This window comes from Agelaius tricolor, unplaced genomic scaffold (assembly GCF_023055355.1).
Source record: "Agelaius tricolor isolate 1412-34295 unplaced genomic scaffold, bAgeTri1.0.p SCAF_2, whole genome shotgun sequence".
Taxonomy (NCBI): Eukaryota; Metazoa; Chordata; class Aves; order Passeriformes; family Icteridae; genus Agelaius; species Agelaius tricolor.
In genome coordinates, this window is record NW_027269262.1 from 51,984,524 (window position 1) to 52,012,195 (window position 27,672).

General features: G+C 35.2%; 2 protein-coding genes across 2 annotated transcripts in view; one reads left to right on the forward strand and one right to left on the reverse strand.

Moving 5' to 3' along the window:
• Positions 1-841: 841 nt before the first annotated feature.
• LOC139587537 (transthyretin-like) lies at positions 842-7,246 on the forward strand. The gene is made up of 4 exons (XM_071421972.1): positions 842-972; positions 2,622-2,752; positions 5,314-5,449; positions 7,139-7,246. The coding sequence occupies exons 1-4, from the start codon at positions 904-906 to the stop codon at positions 7,244-7,246; spliced, it is 444 nt and encodes a 147-aa protein (XP_071278073.1). The 5' UTR covers positions 842-903.
• Positions 7,247-8,546: 1,300 nt separating this feature from the next.
• B4GALT6 (beta-1,4-galactosyltransferase 6) overlaps positions 8,547-27,672 on the reverse strand; it is a 30,739-nt gene continuing 11,613 nt past the window's right edge. Inside the window, exons 2-9 of the mRNA XM_071418732.1 lie at positions 23,072-23,188; positions 22,595-22,708; positions 18,314-18,438; positions 17,704-17,820; positions 16,695-16,882; positions 14,304-14,426; positions 13,380-13,481; positions 8,547-12,124 (exon numbers count right to left, since the gene is read on the reverse strand). Of these exons, the coding sequence (XP_071274833.1) occupies positions 11,977-12,124; positions 13,380-13,481; positions 14,304-14,426; positions 16,695-16,882; positions 17,704-17,820; positions 18,314-18,438; positions 22,595-22,708; positions 23,072-23,188 (1,034 nt within the window). The 3' untranslated portion in view covers positions 8,547-11,976. The remainder of the gene's footprint in view (positions 12,125-13,379; positions 13,482-14,303; positions 14,427-16,694; positions 16,883-17,703; positions 17,821-18,313; positions 18,439-22,594; positions 22,709-23,071; positions 23,189-27,672) is intronic.

The window sequence follows — 27,672 nt, forward strand, 5'->3', positions numbered from 1 at the left end:
TGTTATGCTAAGCCCTCAAAATAGGACTTAAATTTGCTCATATAGATATACTAGGGGAAAAAAATCCAAAACAAAGAGAAAAAACTACTCTGCTTGTAGTCATCCCTCTGATGAGAGGATAAACCTAGTAAAAGAGTTTATGTACATATGTCTGAGCAAAGATCAGAAAGACAAAGTTGAATTTCAAGCCACATTTCCTTCAGTCGAACCAGATGCTTCTGGTAGGAGTTGACTTGCAGTTATATGGGGAAAGTCCTGAGCTTGTACTGAATCTAAGGGACAAGAGACACAACTTAAAATACTGTTAAAATGAGCTTCAGAAGTTGGTGTGTAAGTATCTTGATGCCATGCTGAAAACCAAAAGTAATATATTTTTCTTCCTAGGGAAAGGGTAAGATAACGAAGTAGCCCACAGATTATCCACCTACATTTGATTAGAGGTGGGGAAGAGAGCGATGTGGAGAGAAATCTCTTAATATATGAGCATGGCTGACTCAGTTAAACCAAGCCATAACCATAGAGAATTTCTCACTGAAATTGCTGGGTTGACATAAAATTTGTATTTCTCTCAGGTATATACAGCAATTATTCCTCAATAAAAAGAGAAAAATAGAAAATAGACATTTCTTTGAAGAAAATTGACACAGCAGTTGAACTAGGCAATGTTCACAAGATTTCCACAGACAAGGTTCTAGAATAGAAAAGACTTATTTTCACAGACAAGGTTCATGTTTGTATGGGTTACTTATTTTCTCATTGTTTACTAAGTAAATAGTATGAATCTACGTGTTGAAAGTCATAGAGGTTTTCTGATAAGTAGCTTCATTTCAGAGGCCTTGATATAAAAATCACAGCTCCCACCATTTTCTGCTTGCTGACACAGACTTCCTAGTGGTAGGCAAAATGGCTTTTCATTCTGTATTTCTCGTTTTCTTAGCTGGCCTGGCACTTTGCTCTGAAGCTGCACCATTGGTAAGTGTCTAAGGACTGAAGTCCTTCTACTGATGTAGTCCCAATTCTTTTATTCTTTTTTCATTATTATTTTGATTTTACAGTATGTACTGACTGTAGTTCTCTGCTATTACTCTTTTCTGGTCCTTCTTTCTCCTCCTCTAGTGATTAGAGAGAGGACTTTATGGGTAGAGAAGTAGCACTTGCCATTAGACACAGCAACTACATGAAAAGCAATGTAAAACAAGACAGGAAAAACTATTGTATTCACTAGACAAAAAACCTCGTGCATTCATAACATAATGAACAAGCTGTGTCATGAGGAATTTCATCTCCTGTTGCAAAATCCATGCTAGAGAAAGGTCTTCTCTAGACTTCTGCCTTACTGCCCTACCCACTACAGCTTAATCCCATGTAAGTAAAGAGCAGAGCTAAAATCAGGATTCTTCTTCCAGAGGGCTCATTTATCCCAGGAAAGCAAGCTAAAGACTCAGATGCTTCAGCCTGAAATTCTCCTACAACAGCCTTGTCTCTCTCTCTCTCCTCAACTACTCATTTTTCCTCTCAACTCTGATCCTTGGGAAAATAGTACCTGACTAACGCTGTTGAGGAATTAGGGTTTCATTGAACTCCCAGGGTGCAAAAGTCAGGAAAATCAGCTGTGGCAGTGCAGCCCTTCTTTTCAAGGCCTCATGAGTACCACCAGTGAGGAGCCACTGCATTCCAGAAAGGGAGCATGAGGAATCTGGGCATACAGGCAGTATAGATACATGCTGATATATTGGTATGATACTAGACAGGGTTCCTGGCCTGTGGAACATCCCAGATTGTAAGAGGGTGTGAAAGAGAGGGATCTTAATTTTTAACCATCTACACCACAATTAATTTTACAATGATTAAATGGATATCAGTGACTGCTATTTTGAGATCATCCTTGATTAGCACCTTCTACAAAGCTCTATTTTCTCACCCTTCATCTGCAGAATTGGGTAAGGTCAAAGCACTGATTTAATTCTATTTTTGAAAAGGTAAAACATCAGGCCATGGATGTATCGGGGTGAAACTATAGCCATCCTGTATTTGAAGGAAAGTTTTTCTCTCCTGTCCTTGTGTAGCTGCCATGGTTGACAAATCTGATTCAACATGCTGTTAAGAGAGAGTATGTATGTGGTGCTTATCATGTTTACAGCAGAACTGTAAATTTGTGGCAACAAAGATAGCTCTGTGGAACAAGGTATGAGAGGCTCTCAAATCCAGAAAACTGTGCTTAGATTGCCAGACCAAAATACAGGGGAAGAGTTGGCACATATTTAAACTTTCCTACTACCTTTGAGGATGTAATTATTTCCTGTTGAAGCCACAATTTAGTTACAGCTTCATGCTGGAGATGATGTGTACTAAGCCATGCCAAAGAAGAAATAGAAATGTGGTCTCACACCTGCAGTGCCTCCTTGGTGTACATGGCTACATGCCCAACAGCTCCTGAAATCTTCCTTCCTGGCTCCACCATATCCAGCCCCCAGAAAGCTTCAGATTATGTTTCCTCAGTACACAGCAATATTCTCATGGAAAATATGGTCTTTACTGTAGATCTGGAGAATTATATTCTCTACTCTTTTATGATGCAATGTCAACCTTCTTGCAACATAAAAATTCTCTCCCTATTGCAGGACTCTCCTGATGCCAAGCATCCTCTTTCTGTAAAAGTTGTGGATTCCGTCCGAGGAAGTCCAGCTCCAAATGTTGCAGTTAAATTATATAAAGGAACTGCAGATGGATCTTGGGAACTGCTAAATTCACAGTAAGTCACACTAAAATAATGAGTGAAAGATGAGAAAGGCAATGGGAAGAGGCCAAATAGTTGAAAGAGCAGTTCCACATTCTCTAAAATGAGATGTCTGTTTTCCTCAGAGGAAAGATAACATACAATTGAATTAACTTGCTGCAGACTGTCTTCTAAATGTACTTCAGTTTCAACTACAAAAATGGTTTTATAGTGCTTTATAAATCTTATGAACACGAGAAAGTATTTTAAGGTATCCTTTAATTCAGTCATCACTTCTCTTTAATTTCATTGCAAAGGTCTATATTACCTTTAAGTACCCAGCAATGAACTGCTGCATTGTTACCAGAAGTATCAGATAGACTCTTACATTTTGAAACCAAGACTCTGGTTGAGAATCCTACCTTTATTGGCCATTTTCTATCTTTCTAAATGGATTTTCATTTCTTAAAACACCAGTTTTAAAAAGAAACTGTTTTGAACATATACCACATCATGTTTGCTAGCCTACTTTACTTCAAGATAAAGGACTTAGCCAAAAGGAGAAAATTTAGGGATAATTCTTTCTCATGTTCTCCCTCACAAAGAAGAAATCATGCCTCAAATAATAAAAAATAATCTCCATAAATATAAATATTGCCATGTCTTTTGAAAAACATAATTGTAGAATTTAAGATGCAGATGACTTTTTTTTATTGCCCTCTATTTTAGTAAATATTAAGACTTTAAAAAAATAAAAAGCAATTTTTACTTAAAGTATAGCCTGAAATTAAATTGAAAATATTCTTAGGGGATACATGGAATGAGCATTCTTTATTCACCAAGCAATATTCCACTTCCACACTAAACTCCTCATGATAGTTGCAAAGTCTCACCTGAGACCTTTCCAGGTATGCTAACAGTCTATTACACTTTTGAAAAATAGTGAGAAAGGTCTCTCAAGCTGGCATAGCACATGAAGTTCAACAGTGGCATCCCAGACTCAGATATATTTCTATAAATTCCTGCAGAAACTGCTCAAATGCCTCTTGGGTGTCACAGAGCGCTGGGCTGGCACAAGCAACATTGCTCTCATGTGTCCTTGAGAAATATAGGTACAGTGAAGGCCACACGTACAGTGTGGGGAAAACAATCTATTCATGTTGTCCTGCTTAAATTGCCTCACTCCCTCAAGTGAGAAGACAATTTCACACCTATTCTATCACTGTAAATGCGTGAAATTTTCCAGTAAGGGTGTTCAGTTCGCTTATCTTCATTTCTGAGCTTAGAGACTCTATATAAAGATACTCATAACAGCTGGATGTTGATTGAAATCTCAAAAACACATGTAACATTTGAAACAAGGAGCAAAGTAACCTCAGGATAAGGTAAGCAAAAGTCATGCTAATAATAAATCAACCTCTCCAACCTTAATAATTTGTAAATAATTGAATGCTAGCAAGATGTCCTATAACAAACATTCTCAGTCAAAGATGCATTTGATACCATCTGAAAAAGCTTATTAGAGAAGTGACCAGTTATCTAACAATGATCAATCTGTGACAAAGGAAAAAAAAGAGACAATTGAATACATATAAAACTTCTGATAACTGACTATGGAGCATCTTGTAAGGTATAAATGGTATTCTATACCTTACTTTCTAAGCTACATGAAAAAACAAATCTTAAGTATTGCACTGCACAATGACATTATTTTTCTCTACATGCAATTTGAATAAAATATGTTCAGAAAAAAAATTGGCAGCTAGAACAAAAGACGGTGGTCTTTACATACCAAAATCAGGCACTGGTAGCTCTGTTATTTGTGAATAACCTACCAAATAAAAAATCTCCTAGTATTACAAAACTTATTTCACAGAAAGGTGTTTCAAAAAAGGGACATGTCTGAGAGACAGCATTCAATACTGCTTCTGGACCCCAAAATGGGCAGATGTTCAAAGATGTATGGTTTCATACCATTACTAGGGCTTTAGATAACACGGATAGTATCTTCAAATCAAACAAAACTACCTGTTTGTTGAGGCCAGTACAAACCACAAGGAATTCCATGAGGCTTCACTGCTAGCTGACCTATGGTCATTTCAAATAGCAGACCTCAAATTTCTAATAGCCAACTGTAAACAATATTTATACTGATAAAAAAACTCAATGCATTTAAATAAGAAAGAAAACCATGGAAAAATCAAGACAGTTGACCCTACTTAGTTGCACAGTGAGTGCATCATAGAGCTTCCATGTTGCTTACAGCAGTGGTGAAGTTTTCCCTCTGAGTGTGTTCATTTAATTGAACTCCAAGACTTTGCCAAGAGTCTATGAACAATAATGCCAGTTTTTGGCTCGCCCCCAAACCATGCAGAGTTAATGAGATGGCAGGCAGTCATCTGCTGTGGTCACTGTGGAAGTAGCAAATGCCAAGATAAGCTCTGAGGCATCCATAATACAGATGGACATAAGCCATTCCAGATCAATAGAAGTATTCATCCTATTATTTAAGCCACACACCACTCAAGTTCAATTGCTAAAAACTTTCTCAGGCTTTTAACCAAACTATAAAAGTGTGTTCTTCTACCATTACACAGACAAACCAATGAAAAAGGAGGCCTCCCAGAGCTTACAACGAAAGAACAATTTGTAGCAGGGTTATACAAGCTTGAGCTTGATACAGCCTCTTACTGGAAGAGTCTGGGCTTGAATCCCTTCCACCAACACGCTGATGTGAGTATTCCTTTTTTCCTCTACTTCAGTTGCAAAGAATAAAGATACTTACTATGTGTGGACTTTGGTTACTAACTGCGCATGTTGAACTTCATTTTCAGTTTAAAATATTTTCACATTAACACTTTAAATCCACAGTCTCAAAGCTTTGTAGGAACAGTCATGACAGAACCTAGTTACTAGCTCCCCCACCAGTCTCAAAGCTCTTCGGTGCATTATTTATGGAGAGGTTTTCATTCCTTCTACCTCTACGTAAGCCCATAATTGTTTTTGTGATTATTCTAAGTGTTTGAGGGACAACAAGTGGAGTACTCTGTGAAGTCCCCTAGGAAAAGTATTAATCTGTCTTTTGGAGACAACATTTTCATGGCTACAGACAAAGTTCATAATTTAGATTTTTAAAGAAACAAAAGTATGTACTACGTTCTGGATGCTTGGAGCCCCAGTTTACAAGAGAAAAAAAAAAAGTACAACATGCCTCTTTAATTTGCCTGGGACAAACTGGTTAGAGGAAGTTGTTCCAAACCAGGTACTGCTGAGGGATTTGGGGACTGTCTCCTTCCCCCCAACAGCATTAGTGCTTTCCTATGACCTTTCAGTAGCAGCAGCTCTGTATTAGTTGTTTGTTGGACTGTGAGAGATCTGCTTAGCTGCTCCTTATCTCTGTGGAGAAAAGGTGGCTAACGCTTGGATAAAATTCTCTGTCTTCCAACAAATGAAAGATGACATTCTTATACTAGACAATAATGAAGGTTAGAAGGCTAGATAGCCTTGCCTTCTGTGGGAACTGAAATAAAAAAAGGAAGAAGGAAGATTTACAGCATGTAAGTGAATTGATTGTATATCAAGATAATGGTTGACTGGAAATTAATTTAATCTACAGTGCCTTCTTTCTTAAAAATAAGCCTCAGTAGGGAACACATTTTGCTCAGTTCACTGGTTGTTTCATATGCATCTTTTTTATTAATGTTGAAAGGAACACAAGCTGTGCATCACAGAATGCTATTAAACTGTCTGTTTTAAAAGCTGACAACTCTCATCTCAGAACACAAAATAATGTATTATGTGGAGTGAGAAATCAAAGGACAGGATGTGCTGGTCAGGGAGATGTTAATAGGGCTGTGGTAAATCATTCATATGTAAGGTTATTATCATGCTGTGGCCAGATAACTAATGCAGTCTTTCTCTAACTACTAGATTTTGAATCAGAACTAAAGACACTCATTGTTTTATACTCTGGCCTAAGGATAGCTAGTGCAGCGCTGTTTAATTCTGTTCGTTGAAGTAGAGAGCATGGTAAGAGTAACAAAAGCATTCCAGTACTTGAAAGAATGGGCAAATGGGCTAGCTTCTTTTTTTTTAAATAAAGAAAATCACTGGGGTTCATAGAAGACCTTCATAAGGAAACAAGAAACAAAGTCTTGTTGTTATTTATGAGTACCAACAAGGAAATGCCAATTTGGATAATAAATAAATTGAATAAAGTCTTAAATAATGTGGCATTTATACTTTTAATAAAGGGTATTTAACCAGCGGAAAAACTGAGTGTTACAAGCAGTCACACTTCAGAGTGAGAATATTTCTGAAGTCTCATGTGAAGTTGGATACAATGATCACAATGGTTCCATCCAGGCTCTTATCTAGAGATCACTTCTCATTTTGTCTCATATTTGTTTTTCCTTTTTCCAGGTGGTGTTCACAGCTAATGATGCTGGTAATCGGCGTTACAAGATTGCTGTTGTCCTCAGTCCCTTCTCTTACTCAACCACAGCAGTAGTTAGCGAGCCAGTGGCATAAAAGCTGACATTAACATGAAAATTCAGTTGTGTAAATTAAAATTTCCATAAATGATAAGAACTTAGTATCTGAATGTATCAACAGCTTCAGATTTCATAGTAAATCACTAACAGTAAGTTTTTTATTCACTTTGTTAACTTTAGGAAGAAAGTGTATTGACTTTGTTTTCAAATAGTCTTCTGAATTGAAGTATTCTGCATTTCTGTATTGTCAGTATTGCCCTTCTGAATAAAAGTTTAGGATTTGAAAAAAACACATTAACCTCAGAAAAAAAATGTATTGAAATCCCATTATGGGGACTCGGAGAATAAAGCAGTCTTCCAGGAAGCTGATAAACTAAATTCTTCTGGCAAAGGAATTGAACAAAACACATCTGTGAAAGGTGTCTCATGAAAAGCAAGCAGACGGAAAATACAGTCCACCACTACCATCTTCTATGTTTTATTAATGAAGCTCACAACAGATGAAGTCACATGGGATTACTCACTCAGGGCCTCACATAATTATCAAGATAAACTCACCTCTCAATTCTGATTTTGGAGACATAGAAGTGAAAGCAGGTAAAGGTGACAGAATAGCAGAACAGCATTTACAGATGCTAAGCAGGTTACAGATACTTAAAATGCCTTCTTTCCTGTTTTCCAATATAGCATAACTCGTGACATTTTCAAGGACAGACCAGAAGCCTGTGTTTCAGAAAAGTATATCACTTGAAGAAGCTTATTCATGTATTTGCAGAATTTTCTGCAAATACATGAATAAGCTTCTTCAAGTGATATACTTTTTATTTGCAGAAAATTCTGCAAATACTTTCCCAAGTTAAAGTGCTCCCCAGAATTACTTGCATACCTCAAACCATCAGACATTTTCATAAAAGCTGTAAAATGCAAACAAAAATAAGGATAACTGATGAATCCTGAGAAAATCAGTTTCCTACTTAATGCCAGGAGAAATATGGATGAATCCTTCTATTCCCATTCTAGTAATTCCTATATAGGGTAGAACCATTAGGGAATTCAACAGAAGAACAACCCTGTCTTGGAAAAGTATGGAAAAAGTTGAGTCACTTAGACTAATAAAACCCAAAGCTGAAAGCCTATAAATACAAAGAAAGGGAAAACGCCCTGCCTGCCTAAGGCCTGATCCCATCACAGCCTAACCTGATGAATTTGGACAGGTGTGTCCATTCTTTTTGCTGTTACTTTGGGGTACTGAGCACTAGAAAAACGAGCATTTTGTCTAGAAACAAAACACAAAGATAATATCTTTTCCACAGAATCTCAGAAAAAACAAACCAACACAATCTTTAGAACATTATATTTCATAAAAGACAATGATAAAAAAGTACAAACATTTTCATGAACAACAAAAAAACCCAAAACTATGATAGTACACAGGAAATTCCCAGCATTTGTTTCAGTGCATTTTTTCATTGAGCCTATCTTAAATACCTCTACAAATAAAATAATCTTAAGTACACTTCCGCTTGCTGATATGCAATGGATCCTTTTAATTTTTTTAAACAGTTGGCTCATTAGTAACCCACTACAACAATTAGTAAACATAACAATAGAAAAATAGAGTGGCAAGATCCAAGAAAAAGGACATTTTGCACTTGCTTTTCAACACACTGCGTATTTGCAAAATGGACTTTATATTTTATTCTCCTACTTAAATTTGAAATATAGAAAATGGGCTTGAGAGTATCTTAGCATATTAACCAGATTCTACTTTTAATAGTTCTGTAATGTTTTTACTTGCTATTTTGCAAGACCTTCAGAATCTTGTAAAATACTTCCTCCTTCTTCTCCCTCCATGTTCACTCCTTGAAGACATCCCTTACTTGCCTTGTCAGCAATTCAAAAGCCAATGTGATTGGCTTCTCTCTACATTTTACCAGAACCATGAAATTATCAAAAGGAATGTGCACAACTCTTAGTTCTGCATTGTATTTATTTTGTTTGAAGGCACTGTCTATGTTAAAATTCACTACAGAAGAGTACTGAGTTCAGACAGGTAGTATACAAACACTATTTTCATGTAATTTAAGATGGCAACTTCTAAAACTTCTCAACAAAGTGATAAAAGGTACTTAGAGAAGAGTGTTGGTCAACAATTCATAATTTAACATCCATCATTTTGGGGCACCAAAATGCAAAATTTTTAAGAACTCAGCTATATGTCACAATCCATTCACATACTGGTTTAATTCACATTTTTCTAGGACCATACATGATCAATCACTTAAAGCTGTAAAGTTATATTAGTTCAGCCACAGCATATGTGTAATATAGTATGTATATATGTAAGTATATATACATATATATGCATTAGATTTTTTTAAATTGCACATAAATTTCACAGAATGTCTAAGAAAAGAGAACAAAAGCATGCTTCAGAAAACAGTACAGACCTACAATACCAAAGGATGTTTCATAACTGTAAATGTGAAATTGTAGGTACACCTGTACTGAAAACCAGAAATCACTTCAAAATTACATGAGGGATTTAAAAATTTATTCAACTGTTCTTAAAGAACTGTATTAGTCTGCTATGAAATAAGACTAATATTATTTTAGAGATATAATTTTTCATACAGTGTATTATCTCAGCTTTCTCCATATGGTTCAGAATGTTCTATACACCCAGTTATAGAAAAATCTATCAGGAGGTGAGCAAACCTCTTTAAGCATGCTTTTGAAGGATGTTTTCTTCACTTTATGCTTTTAGTTATTTTCATTGCATTACATCATTCCTAAAGCATATTAGATTAACTGGTAGATATTAAGGTAATTCCTGTATGGTATAAAATATCCCTTACAATTGTTCTCAACTACTAAGTTAAATAATAATATTTCTACTAAATATTTGGGATGCCTACAGCTAAGTTCATAACATTACTGAAGGATGGCTAAGGGTAAAATTTGCTGCTGGGATGCCAAAGAAATCAAAGGTGTTTATGGCAAACAAACTTAAAATATAAAAAGCACCACACCATCTGCGGCAGCAATTTAAGAAACCAACATATAGTAATGACTTAAAAGTTAGGATTCTTTGTCAACACTCTTACAGAACACTCTATGGATAAACAATCCTTATTATATATACTGCTTTCCATTCTTTAGGGAGCAGAAGTCAGTCTTTGGTTCCTAAAGCGTTGAGTAACTGTGACAAATGAAACAGTTTCGTATATCTTGGTCACTATATTTGCATTAACATAGAAAATAAATGACCTGGTCCTTTTCCTTTGTATTAACAAGGGATGTAAAAAAATATTAGTAAAGATAATAATGCTTAGCAGTGGGATACTTTAGGTAGCATAACATTACAAGCAAAGAGAAAATAAGAAGATAAGGAAAGAGGCTAGTTACTCATACATTTAACACCACAAAAATAGAGAAACAGATAGGACCAATCCTTAGTGGGACTGTGCAACCTCAATCTCATTGACAGTCATCGACTTGAGGATCCTCAGTGCATCATAGAAGCACTCAGCACTCTACCAGAATAGGCCCTTAAATAACTATATTGAATAATATATTATGAGTGGAATTTTAAAAAGCACTTGAGATTGGCCTGCTTTCTGTTCTGCTTATGTCATCACCATCCTCATCAGCAGAACAGCACGACCAACACCATGCTTCTGAGAACCCCACACTGCAAGCATTTGAACTATCAGAATTATGTTTTATTATTCTCTTAAAAATCTAACTTTAATATTCTTCCAATGAAGACACATTTTTGGCTCTTCTGATTTTGGAGGAATAAAAGTGCTGTTTACTAGAATGAAAAAAAAAAAAAGAACAATACTAAAATACTGTATGCACCCAGACACATTGTTTTAGGCATTAAAATCCCTGACATTGACACTAGTGGCACACGTGGATACAGTTAAGAGTTCCTGTAGATCATAATATGCAACAACTGCAAGATTTTCTGTAATACACATGCAATATGCATATAAATACGATTCAGATGGCAGGCAGGGTATCATACAATTTTGCTGGCAATAAATAAAATCAAAAGCTTTCTTTCTAGCAGGTTTATATAAGAATTTGATTATTCTAAATAGATATGCAGAAGGCCTAGAGCTCAAAACTAGTATAACAGTTTACAGTCATAGCTGGCCAACAATTAATATTTCTTTCATTTCACATAAGGTATAACCTTTTTATAAGCATACTTACATTTTACACTTGTTCTTTCATGCTAATAAAAACATTCCTATAGAGATCAAACAAGAACACACTCAAATACATACTGAAGCATAAAATATTGAACAATTGAAAAGCAATGTACACACATTAATTTACATCACATATTTACAAAACACATTTTAAAAAGAAACAAGAGCATTCATTTAAATATGAGGAGGGGCAGTTTAGTATAAAAAAATTCCTGGAAGAGGCCTCTGTCCTTACTTCCAGAGAAGCTACAAGTCTGTTTCTGCAGTTTAAATAGTTGAGAAGTTAAGATAGAGAGTGTGAAGAATGAAGGCTTGAACAGTAGTCTCATGCTGTAAACATCTGAGTGGTAGCTGCTGGCTTTTCTTTCAGATCAAAACGCACGGTACATACAATCACTTCTCATCCCAAATATGCATCATCAGTTGGTCAAAAAACTCTAATTCTAAGCTGTTGTTTGTTGGTTTTGTTTTGTTTTACAGTGTTTATCAGTAGCTTCCAGTGTTAAAAGTTTATTCTGGTAGGATTCTTGCCAATCCACTTCCATCAATAGTCTCTAACAGGAGCGAGTTCTGGTAGGAGATTAACAGTTATATTTTTATACAATCTACTGACAAGTATTTTAGGAGTATATACTAAATTGTTCAACCCATCAATATACTGACGTTCTCTGGAATACCTCAGAAGTTTGTATCTGCAGAAGGAGTTGGAAGAAGAAAAATGAGAAAGATTTGCAAGAAACAATTCAGCTGATGTTAGACATGATACTGTGACAGTCATTTAATTTTCAAGTATACCTTAAATTCTTAAACTACTTTTCAGATCCTTGAAATTACCAAATAACCTATCTTAGGTTTAAAAACAAGCTTTAAAGATTTTTAATACAATTAGATTTTATGGTCACATATACAAGTTCACATTAGGACTAAATAACAAAGGAAGCATTCAATACGTAAGCTTCTCATGGTCCTACATGAAACAGATTTTTAATTATTCAATTTCTTCATGTTTTTTTGCTATAAAATTCAACTAAGGAGTTCAGGGAAGATTTAGGAATCTTCACTATTCTTCATTATACATTTAAATGTCTGAAATTATTTTCATTTCACTCTTGGGACTCCTGCATTTGCAAACATCTAAATCTGAGGTGATTGAAAAAAAAGTTCTTCTCCCCCCTATTATCCATATATACATTTTCATGTCCTGTAACTGATTTAATCATCTCTACTGTGCATGTCTGTAATTTTTTTCATAATTCAAAACTATAAATAAAAGAGAAAAAATATGTTCCCAGAAAAAGATGACAGAATTGAACACTATTTCTAGTTGCCTGAAAACACTTATCATAAATCCTTTATTTTGTGTTTCACCTTCTAAATTTTATGTGTAGTTCATCTGTTGCATTCTGGTTTCTATTCCATTCCAGGGCAGCCAGAACCTACCAGCCAGTTTAAGTGTTTTGTATCATTGTAGCAAAAGAAAGGAACTCCAAAAGAAAAGGTTTAAATCAATGCACGCAGGAAATGAGAAGACCTGTATCTCAAAAAATAATGAAATATGAGGGAAGAAACCAATCCTTGAGGACTTTTAAGGTCATTTTTCATGCAGGAGTCCTTTGCCCTAGTGGCACTGCTTCCTTTTGCAAAATATCCAAAATAACCAACTAATGGAGCCCTGCCAGCACTAATGCCCAAACTATTATGGAACAACAACATTATGGATCAAAGGTTATGATGATAGTATCTTCTGACATGCATTTAGTCTCTCTCATAGTTAAATAAAAAATATCTGAACAGAAAACATAATATATTTAAGAAAATACAAATTTTAGCACCAAAGAGGAAATAACACTGATAAGAACTGACTGCTTATTCATATGTGTGCAAGAATGCAAGAAAAAATTTTACATCTTTAGCTGTAGTATTTGATTATTTCTAGGTTTTTCTTACCGTCCTAAAAACTGGACTTCTCCTCTGTGATGATGAGGAATGGATTTGTACTTCCCTAAATCACCTTCTGGTCTCGTTACATTGTATCCAGCATAGTGAACCCTGCAGTGAACATTTGTAAAAACATCTTCTTACAACTTGTCATACAAGTTAAAGTGAAAAATACACATCAAATATTTTAAAGCTAAGTCTTTATGTTCACTGACATTCCCTTCCCAAAAAACCCGTAACACTCCAAACCAAACAACTAAAAAAGTTGGCAAAACAAAGTGCAAAATAATAATAATAATTACATATTTAATATTTCCTGCTTGTTCCAGCATAAAAGCATGGAAATAGCAAGAAAAAAGTACAAAAAAACCCTCGTACTTTAAAATATATCTCTTTATATATAAAATTCTAAAAAAACCTCTTTATCTATAAAACTCTTTATGTAAAAAAATGATGCAGACATTTTCAACAGCTCACTTAGAACAGTTTAGACTCATTCACAGTGAGCAGTTGGCAATGCCATGAGCAGGGCTGTCTGTTGTCCACTCTGGGATTATCAATATACTCACAAATTAACCTCTCTCTCAAGCACTGCCCCTAAGACATGAAACTCATGCTTACACTACATGTCTGTGGATGGTATTTCATAATGTCAGCAGTAAGAGGGATGCAATGTGCTTAGTATGGTTACCTGTTGTTATATCTGCTGTTCCAAAATCTAGCTCTTAAGAATCTGCTAGTTGTCCCCAGGCCAAGGAAAAAGAACATCATACTTATTCCTTCAAATGGTGCATTCTGATATTTCTGAAGCAAACTTTCTTGAATTTTTTAATTTAAAACAAATTACAAAATGTAACAAGGAACAGAACGAAAAGCACCTAATTGGTCTCAAAGGTTGGATGGTACAGAAAGACCTAAGCACTCAAAGCTCACCTGTTCCAAAGATCATCATCTTCTCCACCCCATCCCCAAAAGGCATTTGGAAAACCATTGATCTTCTTGAATTGTTCCACTGTGAGGCCACTTACACCACCAAAGAACTCATTGTATGGAAGGCTGTAAACAAAAGACAAATTCTATATTGTTAGCTGCACTTTGATAGGTAGGTCTCTCTTTCTACAACACCTTTCCAAAAAAGCAAGAGCCTCAAGCTAAGGACATGACCAGGGGCTGAATGTATTCACCAAGGGAAACTGGTTCATGGATTGCCAGCATTAGGTAACATACAGCAAGCTGAACAAAAGGTTTGCAGTAGTGTCTGATTTGCATAAAAGGTGCTCTTAAACTGTAGCTGCAATTAGTATCACACATATGAAACAGAAGTATACCAGGAATTTCAGATGACTGATTTAGACCCATAGTTGAAGTGTTAAGTGAAGCCTTTAAACTATTTATGTTGACACTATTCAACTGAAAAACCCCTCTTTAATCTAATGAAAAATTACAAATCAGTAATGCATCAATTAAATAATTTCAATTTATTACTATATTCTACAGAACTGTTAAAACTCAAGAGAAACAGTTAAACAGTACATATTAAACAGTGAATGGCATGCTGATTTTAAAAAATCATTTTCCAGTTTTTAAAAGCTAAACTTTTGAATCAAAAGGATCTACAGGCTTTCCCGTCAGTAAGCAAAAGTATTTGCTAACACATATAATTAAGCAATAAACAGTTGGCCAACATGAAAAGCCTATCTATATAACATACTATGCCCCAGACAATGTGATTTCTAGTCCTCCAAACACTGTCAATCTAAAAAAAATTAAAACATTTAAGTATCTATATTTACTTCCATCAATATTAACTTGCATCCTTAACCCAGAAGCTGCTAGAGTAAAGTAGTTTTCTTTCAGAGGCAGCATACAGTTTCATAAAACAAAGTCTCTCAGGAGACACTTCCAAATTTGGAACCTTCAAGGAGTTAAGACCATCTACAAAAAGATTTACCATTGCTTAGGACACAATTGCCACACTGAATAACTCCAGAATGAAAGGGGAAAGAAAATAGAAATAGACAATAACGTAATTTCTGATCTCTGTGGAAACACAGGACTCAACCAAATCTTAATAGGATGTGGAGAAGATTGCAATTATATTTGCCTTTCAACATGTAACTGAAAGAGCAGGTGTTTTAACCCCCTCCTGCCTCTCAAAAAAACCCACATACATACCTCCAAAATAACCAACAAAAAGATGTTGCCAACCCAAAACCAGACCACCAACCAAAACCAAAACCAACTGGAATATGACAGTTAATGGGACTTTTTGAGGTAATTTTTTATTTTATAAATCTAGTTTTGTTTATACAAAATTTATCAATTTTGTAAATACTTACCTATGTAGACATTATATAAATGCATAAAATGTTTTATAAGTACATACAAAGATAGATGAAATCTCTTATTTATTCATAGGTGCTTATTTATTTATTTTTAAATACATATTAAATCTTTAAATATTGAACTGCTGATTGGTTGACAACCTGAAGTCCAGACACAGAGCCATGGTTTCAAGGCATTGTTTTTTATCTGTTAATTGGCCAGGTTGTCAAGTAGATAAATTTCACAAATAAAGTCCAGGATAGCAAATACATACATGTAGCAAGTAATAAGCTGCAGCTTTCTGTGAAGTGATTCCAAGAATGTCATGAGATAGCAGAGTGTTAAGAAGCAAGTGGCACATCATTAATGTAAACTGACAGAGGAGAAAGAGGTAAGAAAAGTGCAGGTCCCACTACATTCACTCAATGTCAATCGAGACTGAGAGACAACATAAAAAATGGTCTAGCAGTAAGAAAATCTTCAGTTTAAAAAGCAGTACGAAACAGAAATAAAAGTATAAATTTATCAGAAAATAAAGACACTATTCCTGTGATATTTTGCTGCAGATTTTCTGCTTTTCTTTGGTAACAGCCAGCAGAAGTGTTTATGTAGCCAGAAATCATTTCTAGAAAGTTACGTAAGATTTTCCCCCTTGACATACAAAGCCTTTTTTTTGAGACCAAAATCACTGCAACAAGCTCAACATTGAAAATAATAAATATTATCTTCTATTTAGTAACACATCAAATGTAGAAACTAAATTTAAATCTTTCTTTTATTAACTATTAATTTCTGTAAATAGCATGGTAGGAGGCTGCTTTGTTGTTTTCACCTATGTATATAGTATATAATGTCACAGGTGTATATAGTGTATATAGTGTCACGAAATTCATACTTTTAAATATTTCTGAGTATTTAAGAAATAATGTGAATAAAACTATTTACTTACATAAAACTAAAACTATTTACTTACATATACTTACACAACTATTTACTTACAAGTACATGTACTTGTCCAGCTTTGCTGCAAAATGGCGTGGCATTTCTCCACATCCATAGTAATTTCTGTCATTTTCAGGTAAGTGATCCACATCATGGAATATTATGCAGTCCCAGACAGCATCCTTCATAGCCTCTTTGAAGCCAACATTAAAGAGCATTGCACGATTAAAAGGTTGTGTACCCGTCTTCACACAGAAAACAAAGGAGACATTGTAAAAATCAAGAGGAGACAAAAATTCCTTACTATGAGAAAAACATACTCTAACACACACACACACACACACAATTGACAATGATGCCTCTTTTGATGGGCAGCTCACACTGGGTTGGCTGCACCCGAGGATGGGGTTTCCCCTCCTGGCTTCCAGTGCACATTGATGGCTCCTGTGAGCCAGGAGTGAGCCTGGCTCCTGCTGCCAAGCAGCACCCCCAGATCCCTTTGGGCAGGGCTGCTCTCCAGGCACTCCTCTCCCAGTTTACACTTGTGTCTGGCTTTACTCCAACCTAGGTGCAGAGTCCAGTGTTTTGACTTCTTAAATTTCATCCCATTAATCACTGCCCAGTGCTCCAATTTATCTAGAACCTTCTGCAAGGCATCCCATCCTTTAAAAGTCAACCACAACCTCCCAGCTGGATATTATCAGGAACTTGCTGATGGTGCATTCAGCTCCTGCATCCAGTGAATGTAAGGCCCTGGAACTGAGCCCTGAGGAACACTGCTGCTGACCTACTTTTTTGCCTTGAAAACTTACAACTACAATAGATTCTAAGAGGCCATCTTATTACCTCTATATTACCTTATATAGCCTATATTTGAAGAAAATCATTGTGTATCCGGCCACTGCTCAAGATGAGGAATGGAAATAGAGCTTTACTTTTTCATTTAAAGGAGTAGAAGAGTAGAGTAACAATTTTTAAATTCTGGATTCATCCAAAGCTTGGTAAGAATATCAAACCCCTTTTAGTAAGGAATCTTGAAAGTCACTTTTCAAGTAGATGCTGTTACCTGTTCAACAACATAGAAGGCAAATTCCAGCCTCTGCTTCTGCAACATTGGTATCAGATGACGGAAAAAAATTGGAAGATGCTCGTGACGATTCCGAAAAGGAATAAGGATAGCCACCTTCAGAAAAACAAAAAAAATCTATTATATCAGCATTTTAAAATTTTAATTTTTCAATACAGATCAAGTTTCCTATGGCTTTTCAACTTTTACATTTAAATTGGCTCAGTGTTTTACATGTTGGTTCCCCCTAGGAAAGTGTGCTGAGAATTTGCTCAAATAATTAAGAAAAAAAAATTGAGTAAAATGTAAATAAGATTTTCCTTTTATGTTCACTTGCTTCTAGTTATATTTCAAGCAACAGACACATAGGACAGATTTGCATCCATATGATTAAATGTTTAGTAATTACAGCTAATGAACCTTTAAAAGTTCTTGATGATCCATTTCAAATTTTTCTCCTAGCTGGAGTTTCTTCTTGAGCATAGATGGCATACTACAAATACTATAAGATACTACATATATAGCACCAAAGACTGAGTGCTTGCAATGGTAATTTATTCTTATATACCAACAAGAAAAAATAAACCAAAACAGAAAATCAGCGTCTAACCTTCCACCGTGGCTTACAGTCATTTGGTTTCCAGTGTCCTCCTGGTTTAATGTCTAAATCTTTTGAAAACAGTCGCTGAATTTCATCAAAACTAATTTCACTCATATTAACATCAATAAGGCCTCCTAAAGAAAGGAAAAAAAAAGCTTATATATTAATTTCAATTAAGAAAACTGACATAATGCTACAATGAATATCATGGACAAATAGCATCAGAAATTTGTAGTTATACCACCTACAGAAAAAAAAGAAACCACTTATACTATCCTCCTTATCTTTAATTCTTACAGAATGAAGTTTTAGTGTTTCCAAAAACAAACATTCCTTCCATGAAACCTATAAACAAAATACTCATTTCAAAGGACACAGAACAAGCAAAGTAATTTAACTTCTGCATCTCTTACAGAAAATTTGGGTTGCCTTTCATTTCAAGTACCACTGTTAACTATTTTACACCATCTGCACTACTGAACTTTTACTCAAATTCTGGGTGCCTTCCTGCTCCACTTCCACATTAAAGGAAAATGTATCATCACTGCCCTCAACAAACTTCCTCAATTTAAATTTTAGATTATATGCTCATTTCATGTAGAGACTTCATCCACTAATTCACCAATATTTGCTTCAAAGCAATTCATACCAATGGGCAGGATGTGAGAATTACCATTGGTAGAACTAATGACCCCAATAGGAAAAGCATTTGCAAAAGGCATGAAAGTGAAATTCATTAAGTTATTGAATAAAGACCACAATACGATTTGAAATAAATCAGGTTAGTACTTACTATGAGAAAATATTAACATTAGTTGACAGCTGAAAGTTGCCAGTCATTAGCTTATGCATGTGTAAAAAGTTCAACACTGGAAATAATGATTCATAGTAAATACCCTCAAAAGCAATAGAAAGAAGCAAGGAAATCTGGGGAGAAGACTAATGTAATACTCATTAACCAGAAGTTCAAGTTTTTCTTCAGCAACTACTACACTCTAAATCATCACATAAAAATCTTGCAAGAACTTTCTGGCAAACACCATAAAATATTATTCTTATTTTTGTCCACAAAGTTAAGTATTTTGGTGAGGGATGGTTTAAAGTCAGTCCAAAAATCACTCCATTTTCTCCCATGTGTCCAGACACAAAAGATCCTTTTTGTGCCAAATAGACCATTTGTGTCAAAAATTGACTAGTTGTGTAAATCTTTTGAAAATATTGAAATTTTTGGAACAAACTAGGAATAACTATCATTTTCAGAAGAACGTAGAAGATACTGCAAGAGCTATTTTAGTTTGGGATATGATTAAATATAGTACTACTTGCATATGAAGAAGGCAACCTTTTTTAATGTAAAATCATAGGTGAAAAATCATCAACAACAGTACACTATGGAGCTATTTCAAGAGAAGATTTAAAAAAACCCATATCAATTTTATTATTTTAGGAAAAAAGAAAATCTGGCAGTTGCTAAAAGACCTGTATAGATAGACACTGGAACAAGCTAGTCCTACAGAGATTTAAATAAAAATTTTAAAATAATAAAAATAAAAAGAATTATTTAAAAATAAGCTTAGAATATCATAATGCATCTGAAACTCTTCAAAAACCCAAAAAAGAAATCTTATGAAATATAGAATCAAGGTCAATCAACAAAGGACTAGTACATAAACATGTACAAAATAAAATTTTAAAAACTAAAAACTAAATTTTTAAAAATCAAGTTCTACTAGCAAGAGACAGAAAAGAAACAAGAGCCTTTCAGTTCAAATACAGAATCTGAAAGAAAAATAAAGATAAATAAAGGTCAATTACCACACCAGAAAGGGAAGGAAATAGCACATGATGTGATTCAGATACCTCAGTATTCTGAGAAAAGTTCAGATGTGATCAGATGACTACAGAGTTTAAATTAGAAAGAAACATCAAATGGTAGAACAGTATTTAGATAAAGCCTTTAGATAAGGGTGCTTCTAACTCCATGGGACATGATGAAATTCCATCCAGAGTGTTTAAAAAGAAGCTATAATAAAACCTGAAGTACTGGTACTACCAAAAGCACACAGGAGATGAGTGAATAGAAATCAGCATTTTTTCCCCTGTCACTGGTGGGGGGCAGGAGAAAGCATCTCTGTAAATAACTGCTCTTATTATTCACTAGTTCCATCAGTGTCTAGCAGGCTGCAATAAAACATATTTATACAACCCACAAAATAAGAAAGCTGAGAAAGTAAAAAACATTTTGAAGAAGAAAATCAGAAAAAAATTAATTCAACAAATGAGGTAGACACAGAAACCAATAAAGTAAAATTAATTTAAAATAGTAAAGGATGGTTTCTTACTGAAGGAAAAATGAAGCATGCACAACAAAACAAGTAATATCTGGCTATGCTGCCAGGTAATTTTACAGTTTGTAATGGATTGCACATTAATATGAGCCACCACAATGTAATTGTACAAAACCAGAAGATATCATCCTGGAATGGATTAACTGCTGCTGTGTGAAAAAAAAAAAAAATTCCAAAACTACTTTGTTTGTAACTGGGATTTAAGCCAGTTATGATACTTTAGAAAGAAACCAAATTAAGGACAGTCTACAGTGCAAAAATTCAGGAATGACAAGAGCTTTAGAAACTATGCAGTCTAGAAAGGTTGGGATTATCAGTTTATCTCCAAAGGAACAGACAGACAGATTCTTGCACTGCTCTATATCAAAAAAAAGTTGTTTTGCTTACAAATTACAACAGCACTGCCCAACAAGTGGGTTATAACCTGTTCTACTGAGTCATGCAACAAAGGCAATAGCTGTTCCTATTTTAAGAGCCTATGTACTTATGTAATAAAAAAAAAAATATGATTTTACCATGCTCCTTTCATGATATAAATTTGACAAGCTGATGCAAAGAAGAGGACTTCTATAATAACCTTAGACTAATTAAACATGTCAAAGTATACACAATTCAACACTTTTTTTTGCCTGGCTATCTCACACTTCCTACAACATTTCATTAAAGATCTTCAGAGATGCTTTATTTAGATTATAATTAGAAAGAGAGATGATGATTAAAAAGTCATACATAGAAATCAAAAAGGGAAACCCATATCCCTTGGTTGAAAAGCAACTTATTCAGTGAATTATTTTCTATTAAAATTATTATTTCTCTGTTGAATTAAACAGGATAGAAGAAGTACAGAGCAATTACTAACAAAAAAACCACCACCAACAAAAAAAAAGGTGGTAAAAGCAGAGCAGCAACAAGGAGATCTAGAGAAATTACTGGTAGAATTACTTAGTTTTGAACTAATCTGACAGAATTCCAACTGCCAGATACCCTGCAAGTGACATTAAAAATACTAATTATATACATTTTTCAATCAGCAAAAACATCACATCTTGTTTCTCTGATTATCCAGATTTGCCATTTGCTGAACTTTTTATGTTTCCAAAAGTAGCTAAAAAATTTGCTATTGAAATAATTTGGTTTTATTTGTTTAGATGTTCTATAATATACCAAAAAGGTGATTTTGAAAGTCAAACCCTATGTCTGGAGGAAAAGAGGTTGAAATAAGGATATTATCATACCATGGGGCTGATTACTACCTGGCTTAAGACAGTTTTCTATATGATTTAGTTTCATAAGCAACAGCAACTGCTCCACACTTTTGGCTCCATGTCTGTATATTTAAAATATAAAACAAAGCTTAGAATCTGACATTATTGAGAAGAAACACAGGTAACATGCACTGTTCCTGTTTTCTTCAACAGATAAACTCAGCTGAGATCAAAAATATATTATAATGGAATCTAGATTATCCTAATAAAATCCCCTCTTTTTCTTTGAAGAAAAATTGCTCAGATTTCAGTTCAGCTGCCAGCAACATGTTTTGGTATGATATGGATCTGAATTGCTATATTAGATATTTAAGTAATTGCTCCTGCTGAATGACAGCCCACAGATTAAGCCAGGTGTCTAAAAGACAAGAGGTTAGAATTCTGGAATGCATTACAAATAACTTCAGAAACTATGTGACATTTTCTCTCTTACAAATCAGTAGTTCAATTATTTCAAATTAGTAAAGGTGATTAATAGAGACCAAAATTTCAGTAACACATTAGCTACAGGTAAACTTCTGCTAAGCATCATTGTGCATTATTAGATGTATTTTATTCATTAATTTCTGTTATATATTTAGACTCCTAACAATTATATTTTATATTAAAATAACTGTGTTTTGTTTAAAATACAATTTAATTTACTAGATAAACATTAAGGTCACTTTAAAACTTACTCATGTAAGGCAGTTTCTCTGGACAAGGCTGGTAAGGAGAGTAGGTGAAGTTCTCTGGAAGATACATTGTTGTTTGAGCAACACAGTCACTAGAATTGTTTCCTTCAGGATAATCTTAAAAAGAAGAATTGATTTTTGTAAAAACCTATGTTACCCACTGAAATTGTAACTCATCATCATGCAGGTGAGAGCATTAATTTTTAGTTAACAAATTCATAGCAGCATGATTTTAAAAGCATTTTATTACTCTAGAGGAATAATGGTTAAATACAAGTATCTTTGTTATAGCTAATAGAAATATTTCCTACTGAAGTGAACTGATAAATAGTAACTATTTGACCTTGACTCCAATTTCTGAGAAATAGGATTTGGGTCTAAGTTTTCATAATCGAGCTATGTCATTAATGATTGGCTTTTTGCTTTTTTTAAAAATTGAAAAAAGAGGTCTTTTAAAAAATACATTAAAGATATTCTTACCTGTGCCATTCAGTGTAGTATTTTTGTTAGTGTACAGTCTTATCATGTGTCCTATTGTTTTTACATTTTCTCTCAACATTATACCACGAGCTTGCACCATAAAGAGATACGTGTTTGCTGATAAAACAAAAAAACAATTTTGAATTTGTATTAAAATATTGCATTTCCAAATTATTCTAACATACATCTACAATGTGTTCAACATTTTTTACTGTGTCTGAATCCATGGTCAGTGAACAATAATTTTTTGAGATGAAGGTCCACACAGTGAAAACTAACAGCAACAATAGAAAAGAATAAAATGGATTCATAACCATGGCTCTATTCAAACCCAAAAACTACAGACTATCAATACACATTTTAAATGACACTTTCATTTCTCTTTAACTAACAAAAAGCAACTGAGAGTGACAAGAAAATTTAATTTACCAATAAAACATTTTTATGTGTAGATACACATCTCATATATAGATCTACAAAAATAATTGAAATATAGGACAAAAAAAAAGTGTAGAAAATCTTTTAGACCCATATAATGGTTCCTTTTTTACTCGCTAGTTAACACAACTTCCAGTCAAAATGTACTGTTTATTCATTCACTCCAAACAGCTGCTTTGTTATACAAATGTTACAAATCTCTGCCAATCTCAAAGTATTAATGTTTTATAATTATACATGAAATATTTATTATAGACATCAAGAGTGAGTAAATCAACATTCTGAGTAATTAAGTGACTCACTAACAACAGCATGAAATATTTCTCTGTCTCAGTCTTGCACCCAAAGCCCCAAATATGATCTCAAGACATTTCTTTGTATTCAATACAAGTTAGTAAGGTAGAAATGAAGCTGCATTTATATCTGAGTGAGCAAATGCCTACTCAGGACTCAAAGAGCTAAAAAAATACTGCAAAGGGAAGGACAAATGTCCCTTACAGAAGGTAGCAAAGAGGGTCAAAGGGATCATCTGTCACTTCACCTACATTAAGCACTCAGTTGCCTGGGGAATATTTGGCTCCCTGTAACTCGCAACCACCCAAACAACAAAAAAATGCTCTGCATCTTTGGGGGCAAGAACTAAACATACCAGGGATGAAAAATAAGTAAAGAGATTAAAGAAAATTATCTCAGGAATTATTAAAGAGATTATTAGAAAATTATGTCAGGAACTCCCTCAGATGACTCAGCACCAGTGGCATGACACGAGTAACTCCAGATCAACCAATAATTTCTTATAGCCCAACACAGCGAGTCCAGACCTACAGAGAGCTGTGTATGAGGGACTGGGGGCATTTCCAGAGGAAAACACAGTGGTTAATTTCACCACATTAGCAAACAATACTACCAACACCCACAGAGATAAAAAAACAGCTTAATCTTTCAAGGAAAAATATTCCTAAGTCCTACAATAATGTCTTAATTTTTAAATTAATGACTGAGGGGGCTGTCCTTGCTTTCAAAGAACTCCTTATTAAAACAAGGAATGTTGACAGCTAAAAGAGAGGCTCTGAACATGCCAGGTGCCATGCATGGCATGTAATTCTCAAACCCTTGGCCAGCATGACTAACTGCATGAGTTAACAAGAGTTTACACGAGTGTAAAAGTTACTCAGCTGCTACAATCCTGAAGTAGTCTCAACACTTTCTGGCCACCAGAACAGAAGCAAAAAACAAAAAAAAGCTACAACCTTGGCCTGACAACAAGTAGGAAATCCCAGAAGAAAGATTCTTACCAGGTTTCAAGACAACAGATAATATTCAGATTTCCTTACACAAAATTTACACAAAAACTTCTCAAAATTTTAACCCAATTCATGTAAAGTAACACACTGTGGTTCCAATTGTTTCATTTCATTTGTAGTTGTCCATTCAGATACTGGGAGTTTTAGGGTGTCTCTACTAAGCATTTCAAGGAATCTGTACAATTCATGAATTCATAAATGAAGTTACCTACTCAAGAAACCTCCTCCTTTTGGAATCAAAATAAAGGCATTTTGATTTGTTCCTCCAAGAACAATTATTTACCTTCAAACAAACAATTTCAAAATTCAAGGTTTTCCTGAAAGTAAAACCATGGGCATATTTGCCTTTCAAATAGGATCAAAAATTCTTAAATAACAAAAAATTTCTTTCTACAAACTTTAATGTATTTTAAATTGGTATCATCTTTTCCCCCAAGTAAGTTAGATACATAGGTACAGATCCCATAGGTACAGCTCTTCTCATCAATATTTTCCTATTTCAACATTAAAATAAAGCGGGTTTTTTAATAGAAATCTGTTAGTAAATACTGATTTCAGAGCTAATCTCTGGAAGACTGTGTGCTTTATTCTTCTTTTTAATGTGATACCAAAAAGCTAAAGTCACTTGAATGTTTAACTCTGCAGAAGGTTTATAGAGCTTTCAGCAGGTTTATAGAAGGATAATTCACATAAACCAGGTGTGGTAGGTTAATGTGGCCAACAGCTAAGTCCCCACTGAGTTGCTTGCTCACTCCCCTGGAGTGAAATGGAGGAAACAATAAAAAGGGCAAAAGTCTTAGGAACCTGATATAGTAAAGAATGGAGAGTAAGAATTTTCAAACAAGTCCACAATAAAACCAAGAGGCCATGTAAATGTTCTCAATTTTTATGGGAAATGTTATTGCAGTCCAGATAATGTAGACATAAACCTTGGAAAAATAAGATTTTCTGCAAAAGCACCTACATCTTCCCTTTAGTGAAGTACTTACCCCTTCTGACACAGAGTAGAAAATTTGAACAAACACACAAGACCTTTGTGAAAGTTAGAAAAGGCATTTGTCTCAAAATAGACATCATGAAAAGACATAATTGAAAAAACCCAACCAGGTAAAGCCTGCTGCCACCTTGGCTTAAGTATGCAAGAGCTGCTCTTGCTGCCAGGAAGATCCAACCTTGTCATGTTTTTATCAAGTAATTCTTGGAGTCTACCTCCTCTTTCTTGCTGAGCTGCTTGTCAACACACTATCCAACTTTACACAAATAACACAGGAATTCATGAGGAATGAAACATTGTCCTTTCTGGGCAGTCTTTTTCCCACTGCCTGGCTCTGCAGCACAATCACAGTTACAAGGAGTTCAGATCTCCTCAGTTTATTCCACCATCATTCAGTAGCTGCTTAGGTAGCAGCAGATGCTTGAGCAGCCAATTAATTACATCAGAAGCTAAAACATCAGGCAAAAATCAAAGATATTAATTTAGTCCTAAAAACAAATCTCATCTACTGGAACAGGTTGGTTGGCAAAGAGCTGTGACAAAGAGTGCAGGTGAGGTGTCACACCAGCCAGCAGCAACAGCAACAAAGTATTAAACCCTCACAGGCCAAAACAGCAATAGAAACACAGCTTTTCTTCCAGTGCAGTGGGGGATGACTGACAGCAGAAGGCAGCCAGATAAAACTCTAGAAGGATCCTGGTGTGCCCTGATGGCAACTTCCTGCCACAAGTGCCAGAGTCAGTGAGAGGAAGTAATCTGCAGAGCCTCATACTTACCAAGGAGGAGGGATTCACTGGGGATATGAAGATCAAAAGCAGCCTTGGCTGCAGAGATCACGAGATGGTGAAGTTCAGGATCCATGGGGCAGGAAGACACAAAAGAAAGCTCACAACCCTGGACTTCAAGAGAGCAGAATTTGGCCTCTTCAAATATCTGTGTGGTGGGGTCCCATGGGATAAAGCCTTCAAGTGAAGATAGGGGCAAGAAAGCTGGGTAATTTTCAGGGACAATATCCTTTAAGCTTACAAGAGATCCATGTCAACAACTATGAAAACAGGTAATATGCCAGGAGGCCTGCATAGATGAACAAGGACCTCCTGTGAAAAAAACCAAACACAAAAATAATTCAGTGGGAGGAAGTAATCTCAGGGAATGTGGGAGGAATACAGAAAAAATACCTGAGCATCCAGGGATGCAGTTAGGAAAGCTAAAGCCCAAATGGAACTGAGTCTGGCCAGGGATGTCAAAGACAACAAGAAGCATTTCCATAAGTACAAAGATGATAAGAAGAAAACTCGAGATAACGTGAACCCATTGCTCAGTGAGAAAGACACACAGATAAGAAGTCTGCAATACTGAATGTCACCTTTTCACAGTCTTTATTAACAAGACCACTCTGCACAAAGTCCAACTCCCTGAGACCAGTCTGGAGCAAGGAAGCTGTACTCTTGCCCTTGGTGGAAGAATTAAGCAAACAGGGCACAGGTTAAGTCCGTGGGCCCTTATGGGGTGTACCAAGTGCGCAGGGAGATGGCAGATGTCATTGCACAGCCACTCCTGGCCATCTTTGATCAATCGTGATGGGTGGGAGAAATGCCTGAAGACTAGAGGAAAGCAAATGTCACTCCTATGCTCAAGAAGGAAGACCCAGAGAAGTACAGGCTGATCAGCCTCAGCTTGATCCCAGGGAAGGTGATGGAGCAGCTAATCCTGGAAACCATTCTTCAAGTACATAAATGACAAGAAAATCATCAGAAACAGTCAACCAACTGGGAACCTTCTCTGGTGAAGATAGATAAGGAAAGAGCAAGGGGCATTGTCTACCAGGACTTCAGTAAGGCCTTTCACACTGTATCCCATAAGAC

Bases quoted from the DNA above. Each gene is read 5' to 3' on its own strand.
- LOC139587537 (XM_071421972.1), top strand. From the start codon at position 904: ATGGCTTTTCATTCTGTATTTCTCGTTTTCTTAGCTGGCCTGGCACTT. The intron at 973-2,621 runs GTAAGTGTCTAA...TCCCTATTGCAG, and splicing joins GCTCTGAAGCTGCACCATTG to GACTCTCCTGATGCCAAGCA. The intron at 5,450-7,138 runs GTGAGTATTCCT...TCCTTTTTCCAG, and splicing joins CCTTCCACCAACACGCTGAT to GTGGTGTTCACAGCTAATGA.